The 18,185-nt window shown below is 44.2% G+C and overlaps 1 protein-coding gene across 1 annotated transcript in view; it reads right to left on the minus strand.

The window, feature by feature from the left end:
* Window positions 1-18,185, minus strand: part of CUBN (cubilin) — a 157,887-nt gene that overhangs the window by 103,420 nt on the left and 36,282 nt on the right. The window contains 9 exon segments of the mRNA XM_056857098.1: window positions 271-458; window positions 2,928-3,084; window positions 6,737-6,918; window positions 7,670-7,830; window positions 9,828-10,011; window positions 15,640-15,770; window positions 16,224-16,297; window positions 16,299-16,444; window positions 17,013-17,175. Of these exon segments, the coding sequence (XP_056713076.1) occupies window positions 271-458; window positions 2,928-3,084; window positions 6,737-6,918; window positions 7,670-7,830; window positions 9,828-10,011; window positions 15,640-15,770; window positions 16,224-16,297; window positions 16,299-16,444; window positions 17,013-17,175 (1,386 nt within the window).

The raw sequence follows: 18,185 nt of genomic DNA on the forward strand, positions 1-18,185 counted from the left end.
TTTGAGATGCACATTTTGTCTTTACACTTTATGTGCTTGCCATGCCATATTATGTCTTTCATGCACCTAAACTGATACGTGCCGATCCTGGGCTTCTGCAAGAAGTGTGAAATTAAATGGCTCATAGCTTACTGGGCTTGTATCAAATGATAATGCTTCCCCTTTTCATGATCCGTAGTGGAACACAGAGTTCCACTTTGACTCACTCTTGTTCACTTTGTGCTGTTCAGCTCCTACATTATGTAACAACAAGGAAATCATTTGTCATACCTTTACATTGTCACGTTCACAGTTGGTGCCTCCCTTCACACTCAGTGCCGGAAAGCTGTAGTTGAGGGTGTTTCCAGATGTCCCTTGGATGGTCCAGTTGCAATAAGCATTTGCAGGATAGTTACTGGGATAGTTTAAACTCTCCAAAATGCCCCAGCTACGGTTAGCTATTACAACTCCCTGGCAAACTTGAGGGGAAAAAAATCCAGTTATAATTCTGATATAGTTTTCCATTCTACATATTCAGTATATCAGTCCGTAGTATCAGTGGGTGTGTGCAAAGTGCCGTCAAGTTACAGCCGATTTATGGCAATTCAGTAGGGTTTTCAAGGCAAGAGATTAATAACCAACACTAATGTTGTTGGGGCCCAGATGTATCACAGTGAATCTGTAATTCCATATTGTACTCAGAGAGCCAATGTGGTGTAGTGGTTAAGAGTGGTGGTTTGGAGTGGTGGACTCTAATCTGGAGAGCCGGGTTTGATTCCCCAGTCCTCCACATGAGCGGGAGGAAAAGGTGATTGTAAGCAAGTTAGATTCTTCCTTAAATGGTAGAGAAAGTCAGCTTATAAAAACCTCCTCCTCCTTCTTCTGCATTTTGGAACTTTACAAAAAAAATGATAGAGAAACATGAATTGAACCTTGAAGGGAGTATAGTTCTAAGAGGGTCTGAAACTGCCTATAAGAAGAGCAACCAAGAATGACTAGAGTTCAGCACATTATTAGGGTTGATTCTCATGTGCATGTTGAGTGCTTGATGACTGTGATCATGTGATCACCAGAATGCCCCCAGCCTTACATTTCCATTATACCTTCCATGAAACCCTGGCATTTATATTTCTGCACACATGTGTCGCAATATCCAGTTCCACCTTAATGTGATATTTCATTTCAGTTAGGAACATGAGGTTTAGAAACCCTTCCTCTTTCTCAACCTTCCTTTCCAGGATAATCGCGTTGAAATCAAAGAAATAATCATACTCCACCTTAAATGAATGGTTATAACGTGACTTCAATCTCTGAATACGCATGAAACCACTTTACAGTTTATTTAATGAATGTGAAATGTAGATTTAAACAAGACTTCATGAAGATTTAGGGAAAGTAGACTCTAAAATATAATTGGTTATATTTTGCTGAAAAGAAACACAAGGAAAACACTTCTGGCTCTGTGGTTTAACATTATCAAAATGAATTACATACAAGAGTTTCCTTTTGCCCATTACTGGGAAGTTCAGATGTAGATATTGAAGAACTTTCCCTCAAAATGTTGGAGTGGGATTTTTATAAGTATTATACTGAGTACTGTGACTTATAGTTCTCCAGCACATTTCCAGTATGCACAGATCACGAGATGCTTCCTTCGCATCCTCTATGTGGTAGGCTAGGGCTGGTTCCATAGCTTTGGTAAGGAGGCAATCATTCATGGTTAGGCAGAGGGACTTCCATGTTTAAGATTCATTGTACATCTTTCTTAATAAAATAGTTAAACAAATTATGCATTGTGTTTGCCTTGTCTTTCTTTAATAGAGCCACATTAATAAATACCTAGCCCAGTGGTCCCCAACATGGTGCCCATGGGAGCCATGGCACCCACCGAGACCCTACATGGTTCCCACCAATTGTTTTTAGAAAGAGGGTGGGGCCAGATGGAGCTTTTGGCCAGCAGGTCTTCTGACTGGCCATTGAAGATCTGATTGGCTGAGCAGATCTTTACAAAATGTTGCTTTGGCAGCAGCTGCCACCACAGCACAAAGGTCTTCACTGTGTGACCGAAGGTAAGCTGTGTATATGCAAGAAAACATTTTTAAACAATATGTTCATTTAAAAAGTAATCTTGCTAAACAAAGCTTCTACTTGAAATGCTGAAGAGCTACTATTAGAATTATGTATGACCTCACTTCCTGACATTTTGTGGTTGGCTCTGCCTCCCGCAGCACCCATTTTGTATCTGGACCCATCACCCTGTGTCAGATTTCCTAAGGTTCTCAAGGGCTCAAAAAGGTTGCGAACCCCTGACCTAGTCTGACACATATTATGTCACTGACCTTCAGCTAGTAAGGCTGGATCCCTATGTGGGTTTTGGAAGTATCCTAGACTGTCGTACCGACTACTGAGTGGCATCAGGGGACTGGTTCTCATCAGAGCGGGGGGAAGAAGAAGAGTTGGTTTTTATACCCTGCTTTTCTCTACCTTTAAGGAGTCTCAAAGCAGCTTACAATCACCTCCCTCTCTCCACAACAGACACCTTGTGAGGTAGGTGGGGCAGAGAGAGTTCGGTGAGAACTATGACTAGCCTGAGCTCACCCAGCAGGCTTCTTGTGGAGGAGCGGGTAAAACAAACCCGGTTCACCAGATTAGAGTCCACCACTCTTAACCACTATAACACGCTGCGAGAACTGGCAGCCCTATGACCCCATTTATGTCATCCTGTGCTCTGTGGAGAGAGGGAAGAACATTAAATTAGTCTGCCTCCCATCCACATGTTACACTGCAACTCATGTTTACATCTGTCTGGTATAAATCTGGATCTTGGTACAATTCCACATACAAAAGTCTACTCATGATTAAATTGGAAGGAACCTTTGAACTTGAGCAGGAAATAGTGTAGTAAGAATATGTGCACAGAGGTTCTATGGTGCATTGTTGGTACTTACTTTGCTTATAATGAGCAAGGAAACCTCCACCTCCTAAAGAAACATCTGACCTTAGTTTTACATACAAACTATCCCCAGTAGAGCGGATTGTGGGTGGAATCAGATTTCCACAAAATTTACCCAGCTTCTTAGCATTGGTACTGTTGCCATCATAGACCTGCAGATACATGCAAATAAAAAGATCCTGATAAAATTTCACTGCTGACTGCTCAATTGACCACACATATCATATTGGAAATGTTGTTATGGAAAAAGTAGACAAATGGGAGTCAATTTGCCATTGCATAACTTCTATGCACAAATGACCACCTGAAGAATACCTCGTTATTCAAGATACTGTCCAATGTCTGCTGGAAGAACCAAGGGCAATCTACAGAAGCCTAGCAGATCCCAGGGCCAATGTGGCAGTCCAAGCCCAACCAAACCAATGTCAGACTAGAGAATCCCAGCAGGATTCTTTTACAACCAAGGGCAATCCACAGAAGCCCAGCACAACAATCTTAAGCACAGGGCAGCCACTTCTGCAAGCCCAGCAGAACCAACCACAGTGTGCAGATGCCCAGAGGAACCCAGGGCCACCGCAGCAGTGCAAGCCCAACAGGACTAATGTCAAACCAGAGAGTCTCTGCAGTAGAAACTGAAGGGAGGGGGGACTTTTGCAAACCCAACAGAACAAATGGCAATGTACAGAATGCCCAGCAGAACCCAGTGCCAATGTGGCAGTGCAAGATCAACAAGACCAATGTGAATCCAGAGAATCATAGATGGCAAAACAAATTGGGGTGTGTGTGTGAGAGAGAGAGTTGCAAGCCCAACAGAACAAATATCAATGTGCAGAATGCCCAGCAGAACCCAGTGCCATTTTGGTAGTGCAAGATCAACTGAACTAATGTGAATCCACAGCAGAACAAATCCAAGCAATGAGCTGTCCTGCAACGGCCCCTTCTTGGGGTCCTGGGGGCCCTCTCCCTGTTCCAAGACCTACCTGGACCTCTGAGGGAGCTGGAAGAGGGGCGGTGGCAGACGCCGCCACATGCACCAGGCACAGCAACTCTGCCATCACACAAGACGGGCCAAGCAATGCCACCCAGAATGAGGAAGTACTGGGGCTTGCCACCACTCCCAGCTCCAAGGGCGGTGGCAACCAACAAACCAGGCAACTGACAAACCAGGCAACCGACAATTCAGGCAGCAACCAACAAACTAGGCTCAGCCGCTCATGCGCAGCCTCCTCTCTTTCCCGCAGAACTGGTCCAATGGAACCCAGACCAGGTCCCTTCCCAGGAGAGAGCCGTCAGGGAAGAGGGCCGAGGGGAGGCTGGCGCCACCGGGCGAGGAGAGTCGCATGACTGGCCACTCTTCCAGGCACCGGATCAGCCCACCGGACAGCTGATTGATGGGCAGGCGCATTCAGGGCGGGGCTGAGGGGGAGGAAAGGAGGTTAACAAGGCAGGCTTGGGGCTGAGGAAAGCCCAGCCAGAACCTTTTGAAACTTCCGGGGAAGAGGGATTGGAGGGAGGAGGGACGGAGTTACAGGGCCCAACCCTACATAAAGCCAGCTGGGGTTGAGGCCAAGGTCAGGCGCACTCTGTAAACCTGAACCCTAGTGGACTCTGAGGGAGAGCTTAGCTCTGCTTCCCCCTCAGAGTGGTCTGAGGCCAAGGAGGCTCTGCTGGCTAGACCTCTCCAGGCTCTGAGGGCCATAAGCGGACCACCACTCAAGCAAGGGGTCCACCGAGTAATGCTGTAAAAACCGTAAAGGGGCACAAAGCAACTCGGGCAAAGAAAAAAAAACCTCTTATAGCTGACATTGACACTTGAAATTGACACAAGCAGCCTGGCAAGCCCATAGAACCCCTGCAGACACAAAAATAAAGCGGGGGGGGGGAGGAAAAAACAGTCCCTGTGAGAGTGCAAATGCTGGCTCTTAATCTTCCCAGAAAATCCCAAATATTTCTGGGATTTTTGGGACCATTTTTTCAGTACCTCCAAAAATTCCCAGTTATATTTGGAATGCCAAATATGCCCCCCAAATACTGATGAAGTATTTTTCTGGTATATTTTCAGCTCGGGGGTATCCAAATGCGCACCCCTAATTTTGATAGCCATGTTTTTGTGGACTTATTCACTAAGGGGTAAAAATGCTAAATTCTGATTATTTAAAAAAAAAAATCCAGGCCATTTATATAACATTTGGAATATGGATGTTTGAACAGTGGAGTTCTTCTCAGGCAACTCACTACTGTTCCTTTGTTCTTCTAATTCATTAAAACATATTACTAGCAGCCTGATGCGCAAATCTCCCATTGACTTCCTTTCATCTCCCCTTAGATCTTAATATCACAATTCTTATACAGAACAGCTCTCTCTCAAAATTAAATTCAAAAGGCAAAGCCTTAGGTCAAAGACACAAAGCAGTATCTGATGAAAGGAACTTTGAACCTTGAAAGCTCATACCCTGAAAATCTTGTTGGTCGCTAAGGTGCTACTGGACTTGAATCTAGCTATTCTAAAGCAGACACAGTGGTTCAATTTCAACCCATTCTCAGATACCTGTGGACGCACATGCATGTAGAGAAATATGTTGTGTACATGAAGCAATGGGGGAGGGTTGCAGCTGCCAGCTGGAGTGCCAGGTGCCCAGCAAGGGAAGTGCCAGGTGCCCAGCAAGGGAAATTAGTAGTTGACATGGTTGGTCCCCCCACACTGACCTGGATAGCCCAGGCTAGCCTGATCTCATCAAATCTTGGAAGCTAAACAGGGTAGGGCCTGGTTAGTATTTGGATGGGAGACCACCAAGGAATTCCAGGATCAATACCCAGTAGGGCTGTGCATTGTTTTCTGGTAAAATTCGGGTTTATTGGTCCCTATTTGTGGGGGTGGGGGGGACTGAAATAAGCCAAATACCCGTAGCAGTAAATAGATATTCGGCTTTATTTACATTTTTCAATTTTTTTGAAGGAGTTCTGGGGGGCATTTTTCAAGGCTGAGTCTCCAAATTCACAGAGTAAAGTAAACTTTACAATGGTTTCCTATGGAGGATGGGGGCAACCCTTTTGGGGGCCCATAAAATTGTACCCCATGACACAAACTTTACCAAACTTCTGTGTCCATCCAAGGAGAGTCCCTTGCAGCCACCATGTGAATTTGGTGAGTCGATCACAAAAAATGCCCCCTAGAGCTCCTTGAAAAAAATCTCCATAGGCTAAAATAGCTGCATCCAAGATTCATGGGAAAACTCACTTTCCCATGATTGCTTGAAGTGACATTTTTCCAACCAAAATGAAAGCAGGGTCCTCCAGATATCTCTGTGTATAAAGTTCATACAGCACACTTCTCCACAGGCATGTCAGCATTGGCTCTACTTGTGTGTAGAAAAAAGGCTTTGAGAAGTGTTCCTTGGATGACCCAACTGTTTTTTATATCTATAGAAGCTCCTTCATGTGACAATACTATGATCACAAGCCTTAAAAGGGTAAAGGTCCCCTGTGCAAGCACCAGGTCATTCCTGACCCATGGGGTGACGTCACATCCTGATGTTTCCTAGGCGGACTTTGTTTACGGGGTGGTTTGCAAGTGCCTTCCCCAGTCATCTTCCCTTTACCCCCAGCAAGCTGGGTACTCATTTTACTGACCTAGGAAGGATGGAAGGCTGAGTCAACCTTGAGCCAGCTACCTGAAACCAACTTCTGTTGGGATTGAACTCAGGTCATGAGCAGAGCTTGGGCCAGAGTACTGCAGCTTACCACTCTGCGTCACGGGGCTTGATCTCAAGCTTTAGTGAGGTAGAATACATTTACTCTACATACCTCAAGGTAATCATATTGACATCTTGTGTGAGACTCTAGATGGAATTGATCAAACTGGATTTCCAAGGGGCTTCCGTGACTTGGCTGCAGCAGCCAGTAGCATTCGGCATTGTGGTGGTAGGGCATAGGGTAGTTGGGAGACATGAAGATTCCAGAAGAAGTTGTAAGCGTTCCTCCACAACCTGAAAAAAAAATGCAAAATCTGTACTGGCCAACATCTGTTTTCCCCCAACAGTTAGTAACTATTGAAACAACTTTTTAATGTAGGAACATTCCTTCATAACAGATTTCATTTTCTATCAGAAATGATTAGAGCATGGATGTTGAACTCATTTGTTATGAGGGCCGGATATAACATGGTTGGGTTGGGTTGGGTGGGGTTGGGTTGGGCCATGACTTGCCAGCCCAGATCGAGAATGGGTGGTGGTGGTGGCTGGCTTGCAGGCTCAATAAGAGCTCTCAAGGGGCTGGATCTGGTTCCCAGGCCGTATGTTTGACATCCCTGGTTTAGAGTTTCTAATTATACTAATTCACCCCAAGGAACATGCATTGTTATATAATTTATATCCATGAGATTATCAGTGCCATTTTACAGATGTAGCCCCCTTTGAGTCCCTGCCCCACATGTGCTGCTACTGCGTGGGCCAGTGGAGACACATGGGAGCAGCCTCACATACACATGCTGCTGCTGAATGGCTCCAAGAAACACCATCTTGGAGTCTGGCAGCAGCAGCATAAGTGGGAAGGGAACATGCCTTCATGGCAGAATATGGATTTGAACCTGGTGTGCCAGATCTTAGCCCAAAATTCTAACCACTATGCATCACTGACTTTTATACTGTTGGGGGGGGGGGGCAAGTTAGGAAAAACCTAATAACCTTCATTCCTACGTCCAATCAGAGTAATGACATTCTATGTTTGGCATGATTTTACCTGTTGACGTTCCATCCCAGTAAGCTGAAAATCCAGTGCGGGTGACAAATACATCACTTACAAACTTTATCCATAGTTTGTTACTATGGGAGATGGTCATTGGAGGCAATGTATTTCCACAGTATTTCCCACGTAAAGGTGAGGTCTCATAACCACCATCTCTGTAATCAGAAAGTACACAGAGATTTAAAACTTAATTATATTTCACAGAAGCAGGCAAAGTAATTGTCTGACTGTTTCACTGTGCACTGAGATCATTCTTCTGCCCATGTCCACCACTGGAGATGCTTCTATGAATCAGCACCAACTACCTTTATTAGTTCCAGAGCGATAGGTATTCAATTCTCTTGGAGTATCAATAAATAGGAATGGTTCAGGCACTTTAAAGACTGACAAATTTTAAGCTAGCATATGCCTTCATGGACATTTTGTCCATAGAATCATAGAGTTGGAAGGGACCACCAGGGTCATCAAGACTAACCCCCTACACAATGCAGGAAATTCACAACTACCTTCCCCCCACACACACACACCCCTAGTGACCAGAAGATGGCCAAGATGCCCTCCGTCTCATCATCTGCCTAAGGTCACAGAATCAGCATTGCTGACAGATGGCCATCTAACCTCTTCTTAAAAACCTCCAGGGAAGGAGAGCTTACCACCTCCCGAGGAAGCCTGTTCCACTGAGGAACCGCTCTAACTGTTAGAAAATTCTTCCTAATATCTAGACGGAAACTCTTTTGATTTAATTTCAACCCGTTGGTTCTGGTCCGACCTTCTTGGGCAACAGAAAACAACTCAGCACCATCCTCTATATGAAAGCCCCTCAAGTATTTGAACATGGTTATCATATCCCCTCTCAGTCTTCTCCTCTTCAGGCTAAACATACCCAGCTCCTTCAACCTTTCCTCATAGGACTTGGTCTCCAGACCCCTCACCAGTGTATACATCAGCTGTTCTGTCCACATCTGTGTGTCATCCTGAGTTTTAGTCTATGCTATGTAAGCAAACAAAGGAGCCCCATGGCGCAGTGTTAAGCTGTAGTACTGCAGTCAAAAGCTCTGCTCACGACCTGAGTTCGATCCCGACGGAAGTCGGTTTCAGGTAGCCGGCTCAAGGTTGACTCAGCCTTCCATCCTTCCGAGGTTGGTAAAATGAGTACCCAGCTTGCTGGGGGTAAAGGGAAGATGACTGGGGAAGGCACTTGCAAACCACCCCGTAAAACAAAAGTCTGCCTAGTAAACGTCGGGATGTGACGTCACCCCATGGGTCAGGAATGACCCGGTGTTTGCGCAGGGGACCTTTACCTTACCTTTATGTAAGCAAACAGGGTAAAAAATGTTTAGATAGATAAAATCCTATCTTCAATTAAGGGGCCTGACCAGATGATATTTCAGGACTGTACTGTAGTGAAATGGCATATATTTTGCCTGCACAAGTTCTTGGGTTCAATATCTGGTATCTCCAATTAAAAGGAACACAGGTAGAAGTTCTGGAAAGGACACCACTGAGTCCCTGGAAAGTCACTGCCAGCCAGAGGAGATAATATTTAACTAAACTGGGGAGAAAATGATGTGGCATTTATTTATTTACTATATTTCTACATTGCTTTTCCTGGACCAAACTGGTTTATGATATTAACTTAAAGCCAGCCAGAAACCTGGCACAGTAAAACATCAACACCATTAAACTCCATTAAAAACAAGTCAGGAAAAAACTCAACCTAAGCAATACAGCCTTACACTACCACCTAAAACGGCTGAGAAAAGAGTCACCCCTTTCTTCAACTGGCTGCCCATTCCATAAAGATGAGGCCACCATAGAAAATATTTCTGCCTGGCAGTCCCTCCCATTAATGAGGGAAAAGAAACTAAACCTTGTTGTGAGAATCTTAAGGTTCACCCAGGCTCATACGGGGAGAGGCAGTCCCAAAAGTATGAGGGACTCAGACAGTAAAGGGTTTTAAAAGTCAAACCCAGCACCTTGACTTGGATCTGAAAGCAAACAGGTAACCAGTTCAGCTTTGGTAAACCTGCTGTCATATATTCTTAGTAAAAGGAAATTTCATGTGTGTTCATACAGTGTGTCTCTCTGCCATACAGTTCTTTTTAAATCTTTCAAATATTACTACAAAGATACAAAGAATAAATACACTTGCCTGATTTCTACATAATCCCCTTTACAACCTGCACTCTCCAAAGAGAAATTGGTGAAGCGCAAAGCAATCTGTTTGTTGTTCCTCACAGTGATCCTGTATATGCACGTCATTCTGTTTGGGTAGTGGTTAGGGTAATTTGGAGATGATATCACACCGGTAGCTTCTGTGTAGTCATGTGAACATACTTGAAAGGGAATAGAACACAGCATTCAGGTGTCATTGGAAATAAAGCCACACTGATAACATCTTCATAGAACACAAAGAAATGGGGAAAAGCTCTGCAATTAACAGCAAACTATTTTTCATTGTCCATTGGGCGAAAAATAATCTTGCTAAAGCTCCCGCATAACACCCAAACCCAGGATCCATGTAAGATTTCTTATATTAATCTTGACATTACTTAGTATACCATTTTACTCTATAGTCTGCACTAAATAGGGTTGCCAGCTCTGGGTTGGGAAAATACCTGGAGATTTTGGGGATGGAATCTGAAGAGGACTCGGTTTGAGTAGGGGAGGGACTTCAATCATAGAATCATAGAGTTGGAAGGGACCACCAGGGTCATCTAGTCCAACCACCTGCACAATGCAGGAAACTCACAACTACTGAATGGGGTATAATGCCATACAGTCTACCTTCCAAAGCCACCATTTTCTCCAGGTGAACTGATTTCTATTGCCTGGAGATCAGATGTAATAGCGGGAGATCTCTAGCCACCTCCTGGAGGTTGGCAACCCCAGCACTAAGGGTTTGTGGAACTGTCCTCTTTCTGACTGCTGCCCTATTGCTCTTGGATGCCCTCCCCTGGGTGGCTCACCTGGTTCCCTCTCTGTAAACATTGTGCAGACTAGGTATGAAAACCTCTTAGTTTAATTTGGCAGCAAATATTGCTAATAATTATGTCTGGCTTTTGTTTTCTTTCCTGCTTAGAACATAAATGCAGCCATGCTGGGTCACACCAAATGTCCATTCTTCTTGTCTCATTAGGGTTGCCAGGTCCCTAGCAGGAGGTTTTTGGGGCAGAGCCTGAAGAAGGCGGGGTTTGGGGAGGGACTTCAATGCCATAGAGTCAAATTGACAAAGCAGCCATTTTCTCCAGGTGAACTGATCGCTATTAGCTGGAGATCAGTTGTAATAGCAGAAGATCTCCAGCTACTACCTGGAGGTTGGCAAGCCTATGTCTCACAGAGTGGCCAATTAGATGTCAGTGGAGGCAAAGCCTTTCATTATTGCCCTCCAATACTGAAGCTTAGAGGGCCCGGCTAGGCCTTGGCCACTCATTAATGGCTAATGACCAGTCAAAGGAATCACAATGGCAGAAGTAATGAGGGTCTGTGACTCTCACATGTCACTTAACTCCTGCTCTTAAAGGGGCAACCTCCTGCTACATTACTAAAAGGCCTTCCAGTGTAGCTACAACACACATTTTTTGAAATTTAATGTTACAAAAAGAGTGCTTAATGCTCCTTATATTGTCCTTTACAAACACTTAATCTAATAATTGGTGTAATGGTTAAGAGCGGTGGACTCAAATCTGAAGAACCGGGTTCAGTTCCCCACTCCTCCACATGAAGCCTGCTGGGTGACTTTGGACTAGTTACAATTCTCTCCGAACTCTCTCATCCCCACCTACCTCATAAGGTGTCTGTTGTGGGGAGGGGAAGGGATGGCGATTTTAAACTGCTTTGAGACTCCTTAAAGGTAGAAAAAAAGCGGGGTATAAAAACCAGCTTTTCTTCTTCTAATTCCTTCCAGTAAAATGTGCAAATAATTGAGAAAAAATATGGTTGAGGCTCCCACTGGACGAAATCAATTAACTACTGATTAAAATGGCCTGTTCAGCCATGATTCTCCTATAGTATTCAATGAGGGACTGAGAAATCTAAAAAGTGATCTGGCTATTGCTTAATACACCCACTTTGGTTAGAACTACACTCTGTCCAGAAGAGATTAAATACAGATGACTAAATACTAAACAGCCTGCTTGGCTAGTTTCCTTTCATGCAAATCCATCCAGCACCATTACAGTAATTGCTCCGTTTTGAACTTTTCCAATTGGCTCTTGCTGGTATCAAGGCATCCAGCAACTGGACTAAATGCTATTTATGTGAATTGGGAGACGTATAAGTTATAAATTATGAGTGGTTTCCTTTGTCGCAAACACGTTGATTAATGTCCTGATTTTTTATTAATTAAAAAATTGGCGAAACTGGTGCTCCAATTCATATTTTTAATATATGAATTTCAGTTGAGAAGAGCACATTTGTACTTAATGGTCATGTACAACTTTTTTGTGTATGCAGACTGCAAGTTCTGATTCAAGTACAAACAGTCTAAAGGAGTATCATATGCTTGGAAGGAGAAGGCAGAAAACAAAACAGAAAGCCTGCAGAGAGGGAACAGAACATGAAAACACCATTTTGCCATCTCTTTTCTCATGCACCCTTGTGCAACTTGGAAAAAAAATTAAGTTGGGACATTTCCCTCCCAAAAAGTATTAGATTTATGCTTTGCCAAAATCTTTCTTTTAAAATCCAAATGAAGAGTCTTTTATCACATGCACTTTCCCCCCTTTTTAATGTGATCCCTCACTGTCAAAAGAGATTTGACATTTTCCTGAGACTACACATGCTCCTTTTGTCCTGATATTTGCCACCTCCTCCAAGCCTCCAACTCACCCTGCATCCCTACCAAACAGATTCTTTTTACAGGCAACAGAAGAAACTATCTGCACTTGAAGCCCTGCTGGTGCTGGCACATGATAACATAATTAACTGACTTAATTTTACTAACTCAGAAAAGAGAAGGAGTGCAAACAAAGATCCTTTGTGAAGGAGTTCAAAAGCAAGCTTGTTTAGAAACAAGACATTCAAATTGAATGTCCTATCCAGCTTCAATGGCTTGAGGTCCACGCCGTTGCCAAGCGGGACATTAATTGCCAGCCTTTGCCCACTCAAAATCCAGGGAGTGAGCAAGATCATATCTGCCCCTGAAGTTATGACTGTTCAGGGTTGCTTAAATTTGCTACTTTTCCTAGGTCACCCCAATGCGCTACTTGTAACCGGACATTTTAAACCAGGGGCTTGCAATCAATGGCTCTAGAGTCACACATGGCTCGGTACAGTATCAAATATGGTTCTTTAAAAAAAGAAACGTAATCTTGATGTTGAGGTATATTGGAGGAAGAGGTTGTATGCTAGAGCAACCAGTACGTGAAGTAAACAGCAGGGGAAAATGTTTATGAGACTGAAGAGCCTCCTAAGGATGCGCTACAGAAAAGGAAGTGACAGAGGTAAAAAGTTGTTGGTTATCCAAGTTCCAACCATGTAGAGATTTGTGCCAGCGCACTAAAACCATGCAGGGTGCCCTGTGTATACATATTGCTTCCTAATCAAGAACTTGCAATAACTAGGGTTTGAACTGCAGAAATTTTATAGATTATTAAAACACATGTAAATTATAAGTAATGTTAAGCTGTATATTTTCAGCTGTGTAAATGGCAGGGCCAGATTTATTGAATTGGGAACCTTGGGCAAAAGTCCAGGATGAGGTCCTGGAATTACTGTCACCTCCCACCAGCCCCCTCCCTCCTGAGCCACCCGAGACTCAAGAATGTGGTGGCCCTCACCCCAGGCAAGACAGGCAGGTGTTTGTGGTGTACGGTACTAGCTTGAGATCTCCTGCTATTGCAACTGATCTCCAGCCGATAGAGATGAGTCCACCTGGAGAAAATGGTCGCTTTGGCCATTGGACTCTATGGCACTGACATCTCTCCCCTTCCCAAACCTTGCCTTCCTCAGGCTTCACTCCAAAAACCTCCTGCCAGTGGCAAAGAGGGACCTGGCAACCCTAATGCCAACTTGTCTAGCTACTGCCCAAATCTCGGGGGCGGGGGAGAGGCACACATGTGGCTCTTCTTCTTTCCCCCTCTGTCGGGGAGGGGTAGGGCCATGGGTGGTCAGAGGCCCTCCCTGGGCCAGGGTCTGGGGCAACTGCCTCAGATAGTCCTGTGACTATGACTTGCCCTGGCAAATGGGCTTTCTTACACTGTCTGTCTGTCTGTCTGTCTGTCTGTCTGTCTGTCTCTGTCTCTCTCTGTCTCTCTCTCTCTCTCTCTCTCTGTCTCTCTCTCTCTCTCTCTCTCTCTCTCTCTCTCTCTCTCTCTCTCCCCCTCTCTCTCTCCCCCCCTCTCTCTCCCCCTCTCTCTCCCCCTCTCTCTCCCCCTCTCTCTTCCCCTCTCTCCAAATTTTGACGTAGTTTGGCTCTTTGATTATAAAAGGCTGCTGGCCCCTGTTATACGATATCCATATTCCTTTAAATGAAGGGCAGTAGCTCTGTGACAGACCACATCTAGAGTTAAAGCATCTCATAGAACATGTTGGGGAATGACTGAGATCCTGGAGAATCTGTGCCAACCAGAGTAGAAAACACCGAGCTAATTGAACCAATAGTTTTGCTCAACATAAAGCACCCTGCATTCCCCTTGTAACAGGATATTCTAAGCAATCCATATGTACCCTGTGGGGATTTATGTTACTCTACGGAATTCACTCATACACCATTAAAAATGCCAAATAAATCTGAAGGAGTGAGAACCATGAGGAATAAGTGGTTTCATGTTAGCTTTCTGAGTACTTGCAAAACAATCTCTGCCTTACAGTAAGCAAAACCCCAGGACAGGGCTGAGAGGGTATCGCTAAATCTAAACTTGTCTCAGCCTAGCCAGTGTCTGGAGTGGAGACTGATTGGGAACCCCATGGGAGGAAGTATGAGTACCGTAAGTTACTAAAGGTTTAAAACTCTGTGCCAAAGTCAAGAGGACAGTCATCACTTCTGACTTCACCTGCTAAAAAGAGCAATAAAGAGGGCTACATGTTTTCAGTTCAATATTTTCTTTAAAAGTTATGATCAGGAAAGAGGCAAACCAATCGTTATGAAGCCATTTTAAGATTGACAGATTGACAATTCTGAAATTGACTTAATGAAATGTGTCATGGGAAAGGGAGACACATGTTCACAGCTGAAGCAGGACAAGGTCTTTTTTAATACAGAAAACGGTATGTGCAAACGAGGAAAGCCCACCACCCCCTTCCTTCACTGCACTCCAGTGTTTAAAGCAGTTTTTCTCCCAGTTCAGCTTCATCCAGTAGTGAAATGGAAGAAAAGTACTTCAAGCAAGAGAGAGCTGTGAGGTAAGGAGGAAAAAAGGAGGGGAAAAGATGGCTTCACAGATGGCTGGGCAGACATGTGAGTAAATTAGGATTGCCAGCTCCGGGTTGGGAAATACCTGGAGATATTGGGGCGGAGCTTGAGGAGGGTGGGGTTTGGGGAGGGGAGGGACTTCAATACCATAGAGACCAATTGTCAAAGTGGCCATTTTCTCCAGGTGAACTGATCTCTATCGGCTGGATATCAGTTGTAATAGCAGATGCTTTCCAGCCACCGCCTTGGACTAGGATATATAAGGGACCTCCTGTGCCTAAATTAATTTGCCCCAAGTTCAAGATACATATGGTGACTTTGCACAAGTTGACACTGGTTGGTCCACAAAAGAGGGTCTTCTCCACGTTGACCCCAAGTTCTGGAGCTCTTCAGAGATCAGTGATTTTTTTTTTCTGGAAGGACTTAATTTCTGGAGTGGAGCTAAATTATTTCTCCAAAGTTGAATTTAGGACTTCTCTTTGGCTTTTACCTGGAAGTGAGGTCACACTGTCGACATGATCACCATTTCTTTAAAAAGTTATCCCATTGCCACTAAGAAGAGGTGGGGGATTCCCTGTCCCCACTGGATATAGCAAATATATTGTTGTACCTCCAGAAGCATTCAGCGAAGCATAGTTGAGCGAAAATCCCTCTGAGGCTGTGTTGCGATTTGTTACAAAATACAACATCAAAGTGTTGCCGCTACTGGTAACAGATGGTGGAATTGACCTCCCACAGTACCTGTACCAAGGCAATGATAAATAACAGATGTGTTATATGGTGACCCCTTATGGGATTTTCAAGACAAGAAACTAACAGAGGTGGTTTGCCAGTGCCTTCCTCTATATAGCAACCCTGGTATTCCTTGGTGGTCTCCCTTCCAAATGCTAACCAGGGCTGACCCTGCTTAGCTTCCAAGATCTGACAAGATCGGGCTATATCTTGATGCTTTCCCTTCCACAACAACAGTACTGCTCATAAATTATATTACACATCAAGGAAGAGAGCATGGAATTGCTATAATAAATTTGGAGATTGGGTGTTGACTGAAGTGGGGCACAGTGTGACATGAAAGGAGGGGCTAAAAAGAACCTTTAAATGGGTCATATTTTATGGAAGCTCCCAGTCTAGGTAGCTCACTGCTTATAGTGAAGGCAGGCAACTCCAATAGATTTTAGGAATCTGCATATTTACCTGCCAAGCTTTGTCATGGTGCTGTTGTCATAAATTTCAAGGTAATCTCTGTTGCAATTGTAATCAAATTCCAACCAAGTAAAAAGACACGATGGTCAGACGGATCAAATAACCAGGCTGGACTAAGACGGTCCATCTACATTTCACTCCATGTGGGTAGGTGACTGGATATCCAGGACTTGAGATGGTTCCATCGGGTTCTGTGAAAGTCCCTCCACATGCTACAACACAGGAACACAGTGCATTGAACAAGGCAGAAAAAAACAACTATAGAGACAGCTCATAAGTCCTCAAAAACCATGACTTTTAAAACTATAATATACCATTTCTTTAAAATTCCTAAATGTATTAATTAGACATTGCATCACTTATTTTAGTCCACTGGTAATCCCAGCATACATTTAAATGTGCCTTCACTGGAAGGCAGAGAGCCAGCATGGTGTAGTGGTTAAGAACGGTGGTTTGGAGCAGTGGAGTCTGATCTGGAGAACTGGGTTTGAATCCCCACTCCTCCACATGAGCGGCGGAGGCTAATCTGGTGAACTAGATTTGTTTCCCCACTCCTGCACACGAAGCCAGCTGGGTGACCTTGGGCAAGTCACTCTCTCTCAGCCCCATGTACCTCACAGGGTGTCTGTTGTGGGGAGGGGAAGGTGATTGTAAGCCGGTTTTATTCTCCCTTAAGTGGCAGAGAAAGTCGGCATATAAAAACCAACTCTTCTTCTTCTTCATTATATGATCTTTGATAACATAGTGACAAAGTAGAGAAAGAGAAAAAAAAACCTCTACCTGCATCCAAAGGCTTGTATTCAGCCATGAAGCCAAGGTTGGTAACAGAGGAAGCTCGGAATTTTACGTAGAGGTAGTTCTGAGTAGACTGAATGATTGATGGTGCAGTGACACCACAGTATTTCCCCAAAGAAGGAGAATTCACATTGTTTCCATCTCTGATCTGAAGGTTGGAAAGGTAAAAATCAGTATCTGTATCAACAGCATGACGGATAATATTTCATTGAAACCATACAGCACATACAAAGCTCATGACTTAAATTAGTTCAATAAACTGGTGCTCCAGAATTGTTCTCTTGTCTGTATCTAGAAACTATGCAGCATGTGTATGCCCAGATAAGTAACTGGGTAGCAGGTGGATGTAAGAGTTCGTTCCAGGCTCTGCAAAACAGCCTTCTATATGTTATCTCCCACAGTGATCTCCATGTTGTCTTGTTTTGGTAATGCACACAGCACAATCACCAGCTCTGGGCTTCCCCATAGGGAACTGATTTAAGGTTACTATTAGCTGTGTGAAAATATCCATACATGTAAGCTGGCTGTGCAAACAACTAAGACACAGCTTATCGATGCCGAAGAATGAGATGTAGAATCCTGAGCTGATATAACGGAATGCACCATTTTAGACGGCAGGGGGAGGATCACATTTTGAATTGTCTTTCTGTGTTAAAAATCTGCACAGCAAGCAGAAAGACGAGATAGCCCCTTTCTATCTAGAGTTTCTGTCTAGACATTAGGAAGAATTTTCTAACAGTTAGGGCAGTTCCTCAGTGGAACAGGTTTCCTCAGGAGGTGGTAAGCTCTCCTTCCCTGGATGATTTTTAAGGTTAGATAGCCATCTGTCAGCAATGCTGATTCTATTACCTTAGGCAGTTCATGAGAGGGACGGCATCTTGGCCATCTTCTGGGCATGGAGTAGGGGTTGCTGGGGGTGTTGGGGGGGAGGTAGTTGTGAATTTCCTGCACTGTGCAGAGGGTTGGACTAGATGACCCTGGTGGTCCCTTCCAACTCTATGATTCGATGATACCATACCTGCTGTGCTATTGTTCTACTTGTTTATAGGCACTTTTATGTGAAAGATCATTCCAAGATGGAATCTACCATCTGCAGTCTGAAGTGGTGCAGTTCATTCCACCACCCAGTGCCGGATTTACGTATAAGCTAAACAAGCT

The sequence above is a fragment of the Euleptes europaea genome, chromosome 11 (assembly GCF_029931775.1).
Source record: "Euleptes europaea isolate rEulEur1 chromosome 11, rEulEur1.hap1, whole genome shotgun sequence".
Classification (NCBI taxonomy): Eukaryota; Metazoa; Chordata; class Lepidosauria; order Squamata; family Sphaerodactylidae; genus Euleptes; species Euleptes europaea.